Source organism: Macaca nemestrina, chromosome 11 (assembly GCF_043159975.1).
Source record: "Macaca nemestrina isolate mMacNem1 chromosome 11, mMacNem.hap1, whole genome shotgun sequence".
NCBI lineage: Eukaryota > Metazoa > Chordata > Mammalia > Primates > Cercopithecidae > Macaca > Macaca nemestrina.
In genome coordinates, this window is record NC_092135.1 from 99,690,066 (window position 1) to 99,708,728 (window position 18,663).

Genomic DNA, 18,663 nt, shown 5'->3' on the forward strand with positions numbered 1-18,663 from the left:
CGAGATTTAAAATAATAAATATAAAATCAGTAATTACAAATCTAAACTTGTCAAAACCAGAAGTTCTCAAATGTGAACAACAACAATAACAACAAACAATAAGTCTATCCATTTGCTCCTTATAAGAAATATACCAAAACAATGTAGACAGGCTGAAAGTAAAAGAATGGAAAATGGTGATGTATTAAGATCAAGAATTTTAAAGTTACTACACAAGGTTAAAGACATATTCTTGAACCTGTCATTTTAAAAAATAAAGGCCAAACTCCTATATTTTGGAAATCAACAAGCGTGTAAGTCCAAGGATTCATAATGGAAGTTAGAAAAATACATCCAAAAATATTTAGAACTGAATGACTATAAAAACAAAACGTATCAAGACTTGTGAGATTCAGCTAAAGCAACAATTAGAGGGAAATTTGTAGCCTTAGATGGCTACATTAGAAAAATTTTAAATTTGAAAAATGAATGAACCAAGTGCTAAACTCGAAGTTGTAAGAAGTTAACAGGTGAACAAAAAGAAAGAAGGAAATAAAAAACAGAAATTAATGAAATTTTTTAAAAGGGAAAGAAATGATTCCCTAATTTTTGAAAAAATTAATTTAAAAAGTAGTAAACTGCTGACAAGACTGATAAAGATAAAAAAGATAAAAGGCCCAAAAATCATAAGAATGAAAAATAGGGGGTACAACTACAGTTATTCTGGTGTAATCATCTTAAGACTTGAACATTATGCCAATAAACTTTAAAACACAGGTGCAATGAACAATTTTCCAGAGAAATATAAGTAACAAAAGCCATAAAAAGAAATAAAGACCTGAAAATACCTATTCATTAAATCAGTAAAAACTCCCTACAGCAAATGTCCCCATGAAGCCCAGATTATTTTTACAGATGAATTTTACTAAATCTTCAAAGTACAAATAATTCCTACTTCATATAAACTACGAACTTCCAGGAAACAGAAAAGGAGAAAAAGCTCCTCCATATCTGTGAGTTCCAAATCTGTGGATTCAACAACCTCAGACCAAAAATATTTCATAAAAAAATTATGTCTCTACCACTTTTTTGTCATTAATTCCTAAACAATACCATATAACAACAATTTATATAACATTTATATTTTATTAGATGTTATAAGTAATCTAGAGATGATTTAACATATATGAAAGGATGTGCACAGGTTATATGCAAATACTAAGCCATTTTATATCAGGGACTCGAACATCCTTGAATTTTGGTTTCCTTTGGGAGGTCCTGGACTCAATCCCTCATGGGTACTAAGAGACAACTGTATAAGCAAATTTAATTCAGTAATGTATTAAAAAATTAATACATAGATTACTGAATTTTGGAATTTGGAAACGCAGAGATATTTAACATTATAAAAATCGCTTCCTCTACAACTTTTAGAAATAGGGGCTTTTTAACCCTATAAATTGTATCTACCAAAAACCTAAAGTAATCATTTTTAATAGTGAAATATTAAAAGTATTCCCATTAAAACTAGAAATGAGATGAGATGGTTAGCATTCCTTCTATCAGGAAAAAAGGTCAAAAGGAAACACAGGGCTGGGCGTGGTGGCTCACACCTGTAAGCCTGGTACTTTTGGAGGCCAAGATGGGTGAATCACTTGAGGTCAGGAGTTCCAGACCAGTTTGGCCAACATGGTGAAACTCCGTCTCTACTAAAAATACAAAAATTAGTTGGGTGTGGTGGTGCACACCTGTAGTCCCAGCTACTCGGGAGGCTGAGGCAGGAGAATTGCTTGAACCCAGGAGGCAGATGTTGCAGTGAGCCAAGATTGTGCCACTGCACTCCAGCCTGGATGACAGAGTGAGACCCTGTCTCAAAAAAAAAAAAAAAAAAAAAAAAAAGCAAACGTAAAACATTAACATCTGCTAAATCTGGGTGATGAGTACATATTTAAAGTATTTTCTATTAAAATACAGAATTTTTGGCCTGGCACAGTGGTGCATGCCTGTAATCCCAGCACTTTGGGAGGCTGAGACAGGAGAACCACTTGAGCCCAGGAGTTCCTAACCAGCCTGGGTAACACAGTGAGACCCTATCTCTTCTATTTTAAAAAGAAAAAAAAAGTTAAATACAGATTTTTTTAAAACCTTGGCTTTGTTGCTGGGTCAACACTTGTTGAGAAACTATCCGTTTGGGATTATTGCCTTGTGTAAGGAGCTTTTAAATTATTTACCCAGAAGCTAAATGCAAATACTTTCTATCTGCGCAAACACTTTTTTCTGTGTATCAGCACATACATTATTTGTTCCTCTCCAGTGAAAGAGAACATTACCATTTTTCAGATGAGAAAACACTAGGCCTACTGAAGTAAAGAGAGTTGTCCAAAGTCTCAGGGATAGCACGGAAGGACCCAGAACCTGAGCCTATTCATTCAGTGCTTTTTCAATGGCATACTACTTACAATGATAACCAGCGGTTAATAGTACCTGTCCTTTGTAAGACTTACTCAAAGTTTATATTTTGATTTGTTTGGTAAAATGATGAAGTCAAAGCTTTCCCTGGGCACTTGAAAACACAGAGCACTATAAAACATGATCTTTGGTTGAGAAAACAACTGGAAGGTGTGGGTTTGCTTACATGGCAGGCTTAGCAAGAAGCTGGAATCCTCCCATAACCAGGAAATTTGTAATAGATGTGCAATACCTTGAGCAGAAAAGAAAACACATGTACGTTAGCTGAAATGTAAATTAGTTCTTCAGTTTCCAAACACATACCTGGAATAGATAATTCTGGATTATTTCACCAACGAATTTCAGAAGTTTTGTGATGTCAACATTTGTGAAGGGCAGGTTGTGTAATAATTACAATAATGGAGGTAAAGGGAGGGGTAGGGGAATTCCAGCTTAGTAAAGATGGTAATATAAGGCTGGTCACATTGGCTCACGCCTGTAATCCCAGCACTTTGGGAGGCTAAGGCAGGAGGATCGCTTGGGCCTAGGAGTTTGAGATCAACCTGGGCAGCATGGGGAAACCTGACTCTACAAAAAAAATAGAAAAATTAGTTAGGCATGGTGGCACATGCCTGTAGTCTCAACTACTTGAGAGGCTGAGGTGGGAGGATCCATTGAGCCTGGGAGGTTGAGGCTGCAGTGAGCTGTGATTCCAACATTGCACAGCCTGGGCGACAGGGTAAGACTCTGTCTCCAAAAAAAAAAAAAAAAAAAAAGATGGTAATAGAAAAGGAAATTTTAAAAACACCTAAAGCTATGCAGAAAATGCAGTAATTTACTTGGTATCTACCAAACAATATCTATTATGTGGTAACTTAATTAACATACTTGAGAAAACATAATTAAAATAGTTGAATTTTGAATGAAAATTTTCTCTAATCTTCACTTCAGGTTTCCCAATTAAGAAATGACAGTGAAGGCCGGGGGCGGTGGCTCACTCCTATAATCTCAGCACTGTGGGAGGCCGAGGCAGGTGAATTACCTGAGGTCGGGAGTTTGAGACCAGCCTGGCCAACGTGGTGAAACCCTGTCTCTACTAAAACTACAAAAAGTAGCTGGGCGCGGTGGCGGGCGCCTGTAATCCCTGCTACTTGGGAGGCTGAGGCAGGAGAATCACTTGAACCTGGGAGGCGGAGGTTGTGGTGAGCCAAGACTGTGCCATTGCACTCCAGCCTGGGCAACAAGAGCGAAACTCCAGCTCAAAAAAAAAAGAAAGAAGAAAGAAAGAAATGACAGTGAAGGTAAGAAAATATGTTAAAAGTGGTTGAGTCAGTGTTAGAGAATGTTGATTAAATATTGATATACTGCTAAAGAACAAGTCTAGTTATACTGCTTTGAGCCTTGTACATTTCTTGTACACACCTGGGCTGGCAAAGGGAATCAACTGACTTTGAGGAAGAAGGGAAACTCCTACTAAAATTAGCCCACAGTACTGTACAATTAAATATGGTTATAATGGTTAATTTTATGTGATGTGTATTTTATCACAATTAAAAATAATTTTGGCCAGGCACAGTGGCTCACACTTGCAATCCTAACACTTTGGGAGGCTAAGGCAGGAGGATAACTTACACCCAGGAGTTTGAGACCAGCTTGGGCAACATAGTGAGACCCCTGTCTCTACAAAAAATAAAAAAATTTAGCTGGATGTGCTGACATGCACCCGTAGTCCCAGCTTCTTGGGAGGCTGAGGTGGGAGAATCATTTAAGCCTGGGAGGTCAAGGCTGCAGTGAGCTGTAATGGTGCCACTGCACTCCAGGCTTCAATAACTTTAAATTTATTATAAAAATAATTTGAAAGATTCATACATAAACCCAAATATTTTACTTGCCCCATCTATAGGAATAAAACGTTATGTTAAAAAAAAGCCCAAAATATCTAAACAAAAGCATTTTTAAGCATAAGGCCTAAAGTACCAGAGAAGAAAAAGAAGTGAAGTAGAAGTATTATGAGATGAATTCCAGTCAAAAAATGAAAATTATACCAGTAAAAGCTGGAATCACAAAAACAACAAAATCTAGTTTTAAAAAAGAAAACTAGTAGTAAGTTCTATTATTTTTATTTTTCATTTCTGAAAGATTATGTGTTAAAAGACTCAAACCAGGATATTTCCTCTTAGACAACAGCTTCAAATATTTTCAATTTTGCTTAGAATTAAAATAGCATCCAACTATCTGCACATATTACATAGGTTGGAAAGGAAATACACTAAGAAGATAAACAGTGGTTAGTTCTGGTGGTAGGATTATGGGTGATACTTGATTATCTTTATTTGTGCAGTTTTCAGTAATAGACACATGTTATTTATGTTATAAATAATCAAAACACCAACAAAACATGAACTCCATGAGGGCTGGTGCTTTTCGCAAGCCCCATGCTGTGCTGCTGTGGGCTTGGAGCTCCCCGCAAATGCCTGGCACTGAGTGGGCACTCAGTGTTTGCTGGATGGTTGAGGTGTGAATGAATAGAGAACAAAACCTATACATACTTCAGATCAAAGCATAACCTAACATACATTAAAATAACACTTAAATTATGCCTCACATCATCATATCAAAATACAAGTTAAGAAAAGGTAAGAAACATTTTAAGTTACATTTTCAAGTACACTTGGGATATTTTACTTGAAAAACATGCAAAGAACCTTGAATAACTATTCTAGGTTTTATTAAGAAAAAACATCTTCGAGTTAAAAATAGTTGGATCTTTTAAAACTTCCATTTACACAAAAGTAAAAAGCAGACATCAGAACAGCTCCATACTTACAGTCAGCAGTTGGTCTTAAAATAATTTGTTTAGGCCGGGCGCGGTGGCTCAAGCCTGTAATCCCAGCACTTTGGGAGGCCGAGGCGGGTGGATCACAAGGTCAGGAGATCGAGACCACAGTGAAACCCCGTCTCTACTAAAAATACAAAAAATTAGCCGGGCGCGGTGGCGGGCGCCTGTAGTCCTAGCTACTCAGGAGGCTGAGGCAGGAGAATGGCGTGAACCCGGGAGGCGGAGCTTGCAGTGAGCCGAGATCGCGCCACTGCACTCCAGCCCGGGCAACAGCGTGAGACTCCGTCTCAAAAAAAAAAAAAAAAAAAAAAAAAAAAAAAATAATTTGTTTAGTTACTAATTGCTTCAAGTTTTAGTACAATTTAGTTAAGTAAACAAAATTGTTTCCTAAAGAACCACTTATAATAGTACATTTTATGTAAATTATGCTATCACTCTGCTAGAATATAGAAGAAAACATGATAATTCATTTTTTAAACCTTTTTTTTCACTTAGAGAAGACTAAATTTTAGCAATCCAGAACTATAGTTGGCTTAAGATTAAAATAACTGCTTTGCAATTTCTATTACCTTATATCACTCTCCCTAATCTAGTCTCTTCTGATTAAGGAGCTGTTCTCCTTGGCAGAATAACCCTGCAGAGATTGAACATGACACGGGACTGGATACTTGCTCTGTATAACTATCCAAGAAGAGACTTGCATGCTTCAGGATGACCAAACTCCTGGCTTCCTTTACCCCATGAAGGAAGCTGCTCAGTGAGGCTCCATGTTGACCAATGAGGTAACACAGCTTGCTGAATCGGCTAGCCACCTCCTGCAACAGCTGGACTGTAGTTGTAGTGCCCAAATTTTCTATAACAAAATAATGATGATGATGACAACAACATAAACTGAAAACCGATCACTTTATTACGATCATATGATTATGATTATGAATTCCTCTAAGACTACTTAACCTGTTGCCATGTGCTCTCAACTAAGGAACCCAAATGATTACAGTATTAAAGCAACCTCAAAGATCACAGTAACCAGTACTTTGAGGAACTTGTTAAAAACACATTCACAGGAACCTTATAGATTCCAGGATGGCTTTTTCTGTTAAAAAAGACTCTCCAGGTGATTTTAAAGATGAGCCAAATTTGAGAACCATTGAGCTAATGCAACTCTCTGGTCATTTTGAAGATAAGTCATCTGAAGCCAAGAGAAGGGAAGTCAATTATCTAATTTAAGTCACTGATTAATGACAGTCAGGAATTAAACTCACTTGGGGTGTTATATCTTTGTTAAGATTTTCAGCTTTTTTGTTCTGACTTCTGCTCCACTTGCCTCTTTGACAAGCCCAACCGATCAGTGCAGAAAAGGCAATCCAAACACTGGACTGCCGAGGATGCTCTGAATTTCAGAGAGGGCACCAGGATACTATTTGCTTTTTGCCTGTCTAAAAGTCTTCATTTCTAGCACTTCTTTCCAAGCAATTAGGAAACTAGACTGGGAAGACCAACAAAGAAATCAGCAACCAGGACAGGAGAGAGGCAGATTTAACTTTCCTTTCAGAGCAATCCAGGAAGCTTCCAGCTTAGATTGCTTCCTTTCCCTTGGCAAAGTCCTGGAGTGTTCAGCCTACCTAGACGAGGGGAATTTATAGAACAGAGACTCCACAACACTTAAAAGGCAGAAGGTAATAAAAACAAAAACACAAATGCAGACCGTCCTCAGCTTACAAAGGGATTATATTCACAAAGACTGTAAATTAGTTGTTTGAAAAGATGTTTTTCCACTAGAAACAATGGGCAGGCCGGGCACGGTGGCTCACACCTGTAATCCCAGCACTTTGGGAGGCCAATGCAGGCAGATCACTTGAGGCCAGGAGTTCAAGACCAGCCTGGGAAACAGGGCAAAACCCCGTCTCTACTAAAAATACAAAAATTAGCAAGTGTGGTGGTGCACACCTGTAGTCCCAGCTACTCAGGTGGCTGAGGCACAAGAATCGCTTGAACCCAAGAGGCGAAGGTTGCAGTGAGCCGAGATTATGCCACTGCACTCCAGCCTGGGTGACAGAGCAAGACTCTTCTCAAAAAAAAAAAAAAGAAAGAAAAGAAAAGAAACAATGGGCTGACCTGCACAAGAAAGACAATGTCCTCAACGTGGCAAAAGTGATGTATTGAGTATTAGCCTGAATTCTGGATCAACACAGGGGGCAAGGAGTGCAGGACAGAGAAAGAGAAAGAAAACTTCCTCTCTGTTTTCTGACTGTAGGGCCAAGCCCAGAAAAAAAAATTTGAAATAGGAAAAGTTTATCTGCAACAGTTCCCTCAACTTCCATTCTGCATTCCTTTCTATTCTCCCAGAAACCCCAGGTACCCAGTATATCTGGACAGGGGCATCCCATCTAGTACTATTGTAACCCATTCCCTCTGTATTACCCCCTCACTTCCAATCTCTTTGTAGCTGGGCATAGCTAAGAAAAAGAATCAGATATAATCAACTCATGCTGAGGGATAAGATCTTTTTTCCCCCCGAGATGGAGTGTTGCTTTGTCACCCACGCTGGATGGCAGTGGTACAATTTCAGGTCACTGCAACCTCCACCTTCTGGATTCAAGCAATTCTCCTACCTCAGCCTCCTGAGTAGCTGGGATTACAGGCGCCTGCCACTGTGCCTGGCTAATTTTTGAATTTTTAGTAGAGATGGGGTTTCACCATGTTGGCCAGGCTGGTCTCAAACTCCTGACCTTGTGATCTGCCCTCCTCAGCCTCCCAGAGTGCTGGGATTACAGGTGTGAGCCACCATGCCCAGCTGGATAAGATCTTTAACACTCTTATAGTTATCCACAATTTTAAGAGACTACCTGTAAATCCAAATAAATCTCTACTTGATATAATTCTAAGAACTATAATGAGGAAAACAAAAAATTCAGATAGTATACTGGAAGATCTCTTAGGACCAGCAGGGGCAGAAGTGTTGTTTGGAAGTCTAACTTTATGTAGGGTCAACTTTCCCAAAGTTGTTTTTGCTCCTCTGCCATGAATATCCTAAAAGTTCCATTTTTCTACTTCTGCAAGCCGAGGGAGCTCTGGGAGTGGCAGGACAGGGCAGGGGCAGTGAGGCTATTGACAAATTGGAAACAGTTTATAAATTGTTGACTACCTGTGTACACACACACACACAAAGACAGTGAATAGAAAGAAGTAAACCATAAACTAACAGGTTTTCATTATTTGTGATATAGGAAGAAGAGATAAAGACCTGATGATTTAGTGGTGGGAGAGAGGGGGTTGCAACTTACCTAAACTGAGAAGAGGCCTGAGAATCTGAGATTTGATATCACTTAGTTTTGAATAGAATCGTCTTTCTGTAGTAGCTAACTCGTGGAGACTGGCAATATACCCCATAATGTTTTTATCCACCAAGGCTAGATAGCTATCTTTTCCTGCTGTCACTCTGCTTATATATCCAAGCTGAAACAGAAGAAAATAAAAGGATTAAATATAACATATAATTATGTTAGTAATTTGGTATACCGAAGCTGGCTTATATCAGCTGACAAGAGCTAACTTAAATATTCAGAAAATTTGCAAGCAAGTAATTAAACCATTGGCAGCTTGAAAATTGGCCACAGTGAAAATTTGCAAGCACTACAGACTAGGGTTTTATTTGGCGGGGTGGGGGGTGGGGGGTTGCTTCTTTTTTTTTAGAGCTGGTTCATCAGTGCATCATTGTTATATATGCATATCTGGATCTATACATAACTATATACACCTACTTTCAATTATCTCCAAGATACCTTTCATTTCACATTACAAGTGTTTGGAAACAGACACCCTGGATATATAAAGATCCAAATGATAGGGATATATGTCTCAGGACCCCTTTCCGAGTAAAATAAGATTAACGAGATCAGGGAGAATCTCTATGCTATATATTAAAATATCTAGGATTCAAAAATTAACCTGCCTTTTGTACAATGAAACGAGATTTTCTTAAAAAGGGACTTTTTGTCATTTACCCAAGATACCACTGTATAAAAAACATTCCATGTCTTTATTCACATATCCCATTAAATCAGGGAGGCAAGTTACAGACCCAATGCACTATTAACATCCCATGGTAACCAAAGACACACACGAGAGCTCTTCATTCCTTTCATCGGCCCATTTGATCCTTTATCTAGACTGTGAAATCATTCATGGGGAATGTAACGCCAGGACCAGCAACTACAGACACATCTTGGCAAATGTTGCCTTTAATTTTTAAATATTTTTTTGTTTTGGTAGAGACAGGGTCTTGCTATGTTGCCCAGGCTGGTCTTGAACTCCTGGCCTCAAGTGATCCTGCAGTCTCAGCCTCCCAAAGTTCTGTGATTATAGGGATGAGCCATTGTACTCAGTCCCAGTGTTACCTTTAGCAAGAAAGATCTTGTTCCCACGCATTCGTAACTTACTCGCTAGAAAAACAAACACAAAGACTAAAAAATAAAATAAAATAAAAAAGTCAATATGCTATTTTACTCAATAAAAATAAGAAACCCTAGAATATACTAGTTTTGGGGGTTAATTTCCCTGCAACATGTCACTTTATGGGGAAAAGGAAACCTAGAAATAAGCCAGTGGTTTCAGTTTATGAAAAAGAAGAAAGGAAAACAGAGTAGGAAAGCAGATCAAATGAAAAGGGGATAAACAGTAGGTAAACAGTAGGAAATAAAATTAAGGCCAAGCAAGGTAGCTCAGGCCTGTAATCCCAGCACTTACGGAGGCTAAGGCAGGAAGATCACTTGAGGTCAGGAGTTCAAGACCAGCCTGGGCAACATGGTGAAACGCTGTCTCTACTAAAAATGCAAAAATTAGCTGGGCGTGGTGGTGGGCACCTGTAATCTCAGCTACTTGGGAGGCTGAGGCAGGAGAATTACTTGAACCCAGGAGGCAGAGGTTGCAATGGGCCAAGACTGCGTCACTGCACTCCAGCCTGGGCAACAGAGCAAGACTCAGTCTCAAAAAATAAATTAATTAAATTAGAGGCAGAGAAGTGAAGCAGAGGAAAACAGAACACTGCTGGTTGTCTGTCGGGTCTTTCACGGTCTGCCATGAGCCTATCTCAGGCTCTTGCATTGTTACTTCCCACTAACAGTTAGAAATTCAACTACTCTATTTCTGTTCTGATTCACCTCGAGGGTTCTATGGCTGCAGTCAGGAAACTTCACAGTAAAATGTATTTTCCAATATTCCTACATGAGGGTGTTAATTCAACAAATGTTTATAAAGTATGTACTATGAGGCTACAGCAGTGAATGAGATAGCCTAAAATCCCTACCCTTCTGAATCTTACATTACAGTAAGGAGGGCAGACAATAGACAAAATAATTAATTATATAGTGTGTTCGATGGTGATAGGCCCTCTGGAGAGAATAAGGAGAGAAAAGATAAGGAATGAAGGGGGAATAAAAGGAGTTTGCAATTTTAAATAAGGTAGTTAGAGATGCTTACTAATAATTACGCATACATACAAATAAAAACAAAAAAGACTTCTCATGTGTTACTGAATGTGGGCCTTAGGATCCAATTCCTGTTCACCTTACTACAGGAGAGAAGTACTGGAGTCTTAGAACCACTGTGATTCTCTGGAAGGTTGTCACCTTCTGTAGGGTCCTGTCGGCCACTGTAATATAACCCAGGCTGGAAGTCTTCTGTATCCACTAAAAACAGGGAATAATCCTGGCCTGCGGCTACGCTCCAGACTCCATTTTCACTGCTTATCTGCAACGACAGAAAGATAGTGTCTGTCTAAGATAAAGGCAATCAGAGAGAACTTCAGATCCACAGAAACTGAAATGTTAGGTTGCTTAAATAAGCATGGTGCAAAGTCAGTCATATCTGAGAGCAAACTCACCCAGCAATTTGCCCAATCAAATGCAGAGCAGCAGGTGCAGGAGTAAGACGGAATCCCTTGTTCAGCTTTTAAATTTAGAACTGTTTTTATAAAAATCTGAAAAATTGGAATTTAAAAAGGAAAAACCACTCATCTAATTTTTTATTGTTACTTTTGGAAGTCTGCACAGACTGTATTATAATGAAGAGACCCAGAAACTTCCAGAGCCCTACTCTAGAAGTGACAATTAGGACATACCTTTGTCTTTCCACATTTGGCTGTGTGCACAAAAATTGAGGTAAAAGAAAATCTAATAAGGCTAAATTCTATTCTGGCCAACTACACTCTTGGGAGAAAATTCAGTTTTCCCACTTGGAACTCTACTGGTCCTATGTGACTTTACTGTGCCTACTCCCAGGATGTTAAAACAGGCAGAGCCCCTGACAAGCCCATCTACAGGGATACCTTAGACCAGTGGTTCTGAGTGGTCTTTGCAGCAGCAGCAGCAGCCATCACCTGGGAACATGTTAGAAACACAAATTCCCAGGCCCAAGAGCTACTGGGGGAAGGGGAATGGGGAATAGAGTCCAGCACTCTGTTTTTTTGTTTTTGTTTTTTTGAAATGGAGTCTCACTCTTTCGCCCAAGCTAGAGTACAGTGGCGTGATCTCAGCTCACTGCAAGCTCTGCCTCCCGGGTTTACGCCATTCTCCTGCCTCAGCCTCCCAAGTAGCTGGGACTACAGGAGCCCACCACCACGCCCAGCTAATATTTGTATTTTTAGTAGAGACAGGGTTTCACCATATTAGGCAGGATGGTCTCGATCTCCTGACCTCCTGATCCGCCTGCCTCGGCCTCCCAAGGTGCTGGGATTACAGGCGTGAGCCACCGCGCCCAGCCCAGCACTCTGTTTTAACAAGCACTCCACAGGTGATTCTGATGTATGCAAAAGTTTGAGAACCACTGCCTTTAAATCAGTAATTTTAAACCTTGGGATTCCACAAAGTGATTCAGTAGCCACCATGCAAAGGCAGGTGCCAGGGCTCCAGGCCCCCACTCCATCCTTAACCAAAGTAGTTCCTCATTTGTGGGCTTTATGTATGGGATTCCTCATAAGATTTCATTTGGAGAAAGTGCGTTACTGCAAAAACTACTGCCCCTAACCTCTGGACCCAGCTTCAGCTCCTAGACTGACAGATAAAACAACACACACACACACACACACACACACACACACACACACACACACACACAAATACACTCTCTAATCTGTTAGATCCTTTGTGTTTAGATAGTTTCAGCACTGACTCCTGGACTGATGAACAAATAACCTTAATCTATTCGATCCTTAGTATCTAGCTAGGCTCTAAATCACAGGTGATTTTGTGTGCGTGTGTGTGTCTACTACTAATTTTATAGCAGTCTTCTTCTGGCATGACATTATGCTCTCAAATTCAGGCTATCCAAATAACGGACTTCCCATTCATTTTGCAAAGGATGCATTACGATTTTTGCAGGAGGAGTGAGTCTTCTTCCTAGCCTCAAAACTAATTCAAATCTCACTCTGCCTTCACTTTTAATTCTCACAGATTAATCAGGATGACTTCAAAAGTTTTTCTCAGCGTTCCTCAAATAAAGAAACCAAGCTCATAATGGTGTTGAAGAGTTATGAAACTAAAATCTTGTAACAAACTATTCTCTTGTCTGACTCTAAAATGTTAAAAAGGAGTTTGATTTTCAGGTCTCCATGCTACATTACAAAGCTTTCCTTAGTATGAATAAGTGCACACTTTAATCAAATAAACAAAAAACAAGAAACAATGATTTGCAATATTTTTGTGATAATGTATCAGAAACTGAATAGCTTACTACTAAGATGTTTTATACTGAAAACATTTCAGATCGGAGCTAGAAGTGATCATTGTTCCCTAATGTTTTATTAAACCTTTTCATCCCAGTAAAATTAAGTTCACCAAAAGGAAAGCCAGCATGTAAAAGTCTTAAATAGTGACAGATGCACAGTGCACAATGCATATATGAATTACTGGAATATATTTTAACTGTCACTTACATTCAAAGCGTATTCCTGAAATTGATGTAATTGCCCTTCTTTAATCTCCATTACTCCAGAGGGAGCATATCGTGGGATAGGGGAGATACCAGGATCCAACTACATATCTATGACCTCCATATTCCATTCTGTCACATGGTGGGCATCTCTACCAAAAAGCCCTAAAACTCTTGTTTAAGGAACCAATACAACTGATGAGAATTTGGTATTTCCTCAGGGCGATAAGGCGGAAAACAAGGTGGAGAAACACATTACAGAACTGCTTCAAAGGGACTAGAAGCTACCAGTCTCTCAATAGCATTACATAAACTGAAACCAATCCATCTAACAGTTAAAAAAAAAAAAATCACCTCTACTTTTAGCTTTACTACAGAAAGTGAAAAGGCTTACCAAAAAAGGTTTTACTACTCTGCATGTTATTTTAAAATGCCCACACAAAATTACACCACCAAATAATGTTATGTAAAAGTCAAACAATGGAGAATTCAGAATAGACATTATCTGGTAACACTGAGAAAACAGCAGAGTCCTAGAAACATGTTTTAAAAGAAAGTACTTTTTCATTTTTTTACTTAAAAAACAAAGGAACTATGAATATTTAATGAACAGTTGAAGCTAAGAAATATAAACATATAAAAAGCGAACATTTAGCTTGAAAACATGTGGCTTCCTGTTTTTAAAACTTTTCTTAAGAAAACCAAAACAAATTTAGGTTGTACATATGAAATTCCCCTGATTTTTTAAAGTAAGAAATAGAGAAATATAAGGTTACATTTAAGAATTGTGGAATAAGTTGCTATCAAGTTCACAAAAGTACCTTTGCAAGACGAGGAACTGTTGTTGGAAAATCGGAATGCCCAAGTTGACCAAAGGTATTGCTACCCCATGAGTAAACCTATCAAAAAAACACAGAAAAGTAGCTAAGAGTTGTGAATCTGATTTTGCACATCAACTCTGAACCTTTATAATAATTAACATATATATACAAATACCAACAATTATACATAAATTACTTATGTTAGTTTTTTACTCTTTAACAGATATTAAGGAAATTCATTTTTAAACAAGACCAGAGATAATGGGCAAATAGAGTCTTGCTACATAAGAAGACACAGAGTCCAAAAATTAGCCAGGTGTGGTGGTGCACGCCTGTAATCCCAGCTACTTGGGAGGCTGAGGCAGGAGAATTGCTTGAACCAGGCAGGCAGAGGTTGCAGTGAGCCGAGATTGCACCACTGCATCATTGCATTCCAGCCTAGGCAACATGAGCAAAACTTGGTCTCAAAAAAAAAAAAAAAAAAGACACAGAGTTGAAGAGTCAATAATAACAATAACTAACACTTTTCAGTGCTTACTAACTGCCAGACATTGTTCTTAACACTTTCTGTATGTTAATCGATGATTCATTCTCACAACTATCCTAACAAAAATAAATAAATAAATAATAAGGAAACCCAGAGAGGTTAATTAATTTACACGTGGTCACAAATTCATATGTAAGAGGCGGGATTTAATCCCAGGAATTATCGTATACTGCCTCTTTTAGAGACAGCAATAAAAACGTTAAGTGATATAGAGGAAAAGTAATCATGATTTCCTACCCTGTAGATAAAAGTACTATGGAATGAACAGAAAACCTTTCATACATGAAGAGTTGCTGTAAGAGAAACACAAGTACCTGCACGTCACTACAGACAAAAGAAACAAGATTACAATAACTATGTTTAGTTAAAATGTTTGTTTATTCTGATTATGAAAGTAATTCATGGTCATTGTACAAGACTGTGACAGTACAAAAATAAAAATAGAAATAAAGTGAAAATCACTGATCAACCACTTGGTGGCACCTACTTTTCTGTACATCAATAAGTATAGATCTGCAACATCATTTTTAATAACTGTCTAGAACTCTACTGTGCATATACTTTAACAAATTACCTATTGAATTAAGTTCTTTCCAATTCCTTTTTTTTTGGGAAACAGTCTCATTCTTGTCACCCAGCCTGGAGTGCAATGGCGCGATCTCAGCTCACTGCAACCTCCACCTCCCAGATTCAAGCACTTCTCCTACCTCAGTATTCCAAGTAGCTAGGATTACAGGCGCCCGTCATCATGCCCAGCTAACTTTTGTATTTTTAGTAGAGATGGGGGTCTCACTATGTTGGCCAGGCTGGTCTTGAACTCCTGACCTCAGGTGATCTGCCCACTTCAATCTCCCAAAGTGCTGGGATTACAGGTGTAAACCACCACACCCAGCCTCCAATTCTTTAATATTAAAAAGGATAGGAAAAATCCTTGAATACATATATTCATGTATCTATTTGCTTAGGATAAATTCCTAGGCAAAGACTATGCCATTCTGATTTTTGATACATACTGACAAACAGTCTTCCAGCAAGGTCCAATTTACATTCCTGCCTGCGCTGCATGCACACTTTGTCCCACATTCTAATCAATGCTCAGCATTAAAGGCAATCCTTAGGTTTGCATATGTTAATCTCATAGGTGAGAAAAACAATGTACTGTTGTTTTTTACTTTAAACGTATTTGCTAATTGCTCATCTTTTCATTTATTGCTGGTCATTTCTACTTCTTTCATGACTAAAATATAAATATCCTTTTGACAATTTTTATCCTTTGACAATTGTTCCTTTATATTTAAGTGTAGCAACACTTTATCACATATGTTGCAGATATTTTTACCCAGTTTGTTACGTATTTTCATTTTGTTTACACTGTTTTCATTGCTGTTCGGGACTGTTGAATCATCATGTTGACAAACATATCTTACTTTCTAATTTCCAGTTTTGATGTTATGTCCTTTTCTATGCCTAAAAGAGTCATCTTAATTTGTTCACACACACACACACACACACACACACTCACAGTTCTAGTTTTTAATGACATCATTAATACACCTAGAATTGGAATATGTATAGCCATCTTAGTTTTCTCCTACAGATATGAAGTCAGTAAACATTTACTACATTTACCGGATACTCAAGTCTTGTTTTCCCAACTGAATTGAAACCCCCACTTTTATATCTTAAATTCTCATATATACTTGAGATTATTTCTAGCCTATAGGCATATTTCTGTTGCATTGATCTGTTTAATTTTAAAATATATAAGGATAAATCTCTCTTCCTTTTTACCTGGCTCATCTATGTTTATTCTTCTAAAGTAATTTTGCGATTATTTTATCAAATTGTAAATATTATACTGGAATATTTTGGGGACTGTACTGAATTTTCACTGTGCTGATTAAGGATTCAAGAGAAAAATGACATTTTTACAACTGATGCATCTCATCCAAAAATAAAATCTCTCCCTTTACTACTGCTTTTATGACTCTTCAAAAGAGTTCTAAAGTTTGCATCATATGGGTTATATGCATTTTCTACCGATTCCTACTTCCTTAATACTTTTGGTGTAGTTGTGAGCAGAATTTCCTCGAGTATGTTTTGTTTCATTGTATGTATACAATAAAGCCAGTAATTTTTATTTTGTAACTGACCTCCTTCCTAATCTCTCATTTTTAAGTTTTTTGAATGAATCATGTTAAAAACAGAAAATTCTCCTTTTTCTTTCCTAATATTGACATTTATATGGGTTATGTTAGTTTTTTGGCTAGCCTAGTATGTGAAATTTGCAATCAAATCAAATATTAAAAGGTTTAGAATTATTTACTGGCTTCTTAAAAAGATAAAGGAATTGGTGAAGAACCATTATCGAAGTATGAATGTATTTAATAATAACATTGCAGATGAGCAGTCTGAGTTTTAAAAAAAAGAGTAACTTAAAACAACTTATTTTGTGTTTATGTATATGGGTATGGTTTTTAGTAATGCTAGAGGTCACTTTCAGGTCCCACAGTTTTAAAGAAAAATGCCTTTGTTTTCTTAGAGTTTTACTATATGCTTTCTTTGTCAAGTAACAAATAAAAATTCACCAATACCCCGGAAAATCTGGGGTTCTCTTTTTAGATGAGAACACATTATAGAAAGCTCCTAAATCAGGGAGACCAGTGTTTAAATCCAAGCTCTACTGTTACATACGTGTGACTTTAGACAAGTTACATAATTTCTCTTACTCCACTTCCCTCATCTGTAAAGTGGAAATAATACCATGCAAAATATTGGAAACCTAAATTAAGATACGGTATCACTGCCTGACATATAGCAGATACTCAACAAATGAGGGTCCAATAACGTCATGTTGGCCTTCCATAAAAATAAGGTAAGTATTTAATAGTTTGCCTCCTACCTGGGATTTTGCAGTAAGTGCAAGAGAATGGTAACCACCTGCCTCCAGATGGATTACTTCTTTGCCATCCAGGCATTTTACGCACAACGGTTGAAGCCTTAAGGAGAAACACATAGGCACACAAAGTCAAAGTATTCTCAAGCAAGAATCGTAGCCTTTCTCAAATTATAAACTACATTCATGTAAAAATAATTTTTTTTTTTTTTTTTTTGAGATGGAGTCTCGCTCTGTCGCCCAGGCTGGAGCGCAGTGACGCAATCTCTGCTCACTGCAAGCTCCGCCTCCCGGGTTCAGGCCATTCTCCTGCCTCAGTCGCCCAGGTGCCCACCACCATGCCCGGCTAATCTTCTTTTTGTATTTTTAGTAGAGACGTGGTTTCACCGTGTTAGCCAGGATGGTCTTGATCTCCTGACCTCGTGATCTGCCTGCCTCGGCCTCCTAAAGTGTTGGGATTACAGGTGTGAGCCACCGTGCCCAGCCAAAAATAAATATTTCTAAAGAAAACATTAAAATAAACATAAAGGATATATGTTCAATCTACTCCTAAGTATCATAAATAATTTTTGGAAGGTTTTAATCTTTGTCTATCAATCACTAACTAATCCCCACAATTTAGAATCTGTTAAGAATCATAAAACTACAAATGATTCTTTATAGCAGAAAGTATACTTAGGATATAATAAAAAATAACCATAGAAGGAAGGTAATTTTTAAATTAATTCCAGTTGCCTTCACTCTACTATGAATAGAGGCATTTATATTAACTCACTACTTTAGATAATCATTCCAATTACCCACTTAAAAACTTCTCAACATCTAACTTGTTAATATCATAACAGTTTCTAATAAACAAAATGCCAGTTTTACTCTAATATACATGAACAGACATAGTCTGATGTTTCAGTTATAGTTATTTTGGCAGTGGCAGAGAGACGTCTTTCAGGATAAAAAACAAACAAAAACCTGTTGGCTCTTTTCTTTCCCTATGTGACAGGTGGTGACCTTTTCATCAATTAAAAATCTGAGCCATTCCTGTCTTCCAGTGAAATATAATCTTACCCCAACATCCCTTTCTGTACTCCAAGATGAACACACATCGAAGAAGATGTGAAAAAGTGCAGCATGGATACTTAAGTCTTCTACTGCTTTTTTTTTTTTTTTGAGATAAGAATTTCGTTCTTTTACCCAGGCTGGAGTG

At 37.8% G+C, this 18,663-nt stretch overlaps 1 protein-coding gene across 4 annotated transcripts in view; it reads right to left on the bottom strand.

Moving 5' to 3' along the window:
* Positions 1 to 18,663, bottom strand: part of LOC105468090 (alsin Rho guanine nucleotide exchange factor ALS2) — an 80,568-nt gene that overhangs the window by 34,909 nt on the left and 26,996 nt on the right. For all 4 annotated transcript variants that reach the window (XM_011718048.2, XM_071073191.1, XM_011718047.3 and 1 more), the window contains 6 exons: positions 17,466 to 17,562; positions 14,017 to 14,094; positions 10,835 to 11,017; positions 8,554 to 8,725; positions 5,939 to 6,119; positions 2,615 to 2,680 (listed from right to left, as the gene is read on the bottom strand). In XM_011718048.2, coding sequence (XP_011716350.2) covers positions 2,615 to 2,680; positions 5,939 to 6,119; positions 8,554 to 8,725; positions 10,835 to 11,017; positions 14,017 to 14,094; positions 17,466 to 17,562 — 777 coding nt within the window. The remainder of the gene's footprint in view (positions 1 to 2,614; positions 2,681 to 5,938; positions 6,120 to 8,553; positions 8,726 to 10,834; positions 11,018 to 14,016; positions 14,095 to 17,465; positions 17,563 to 18,663) is intronic.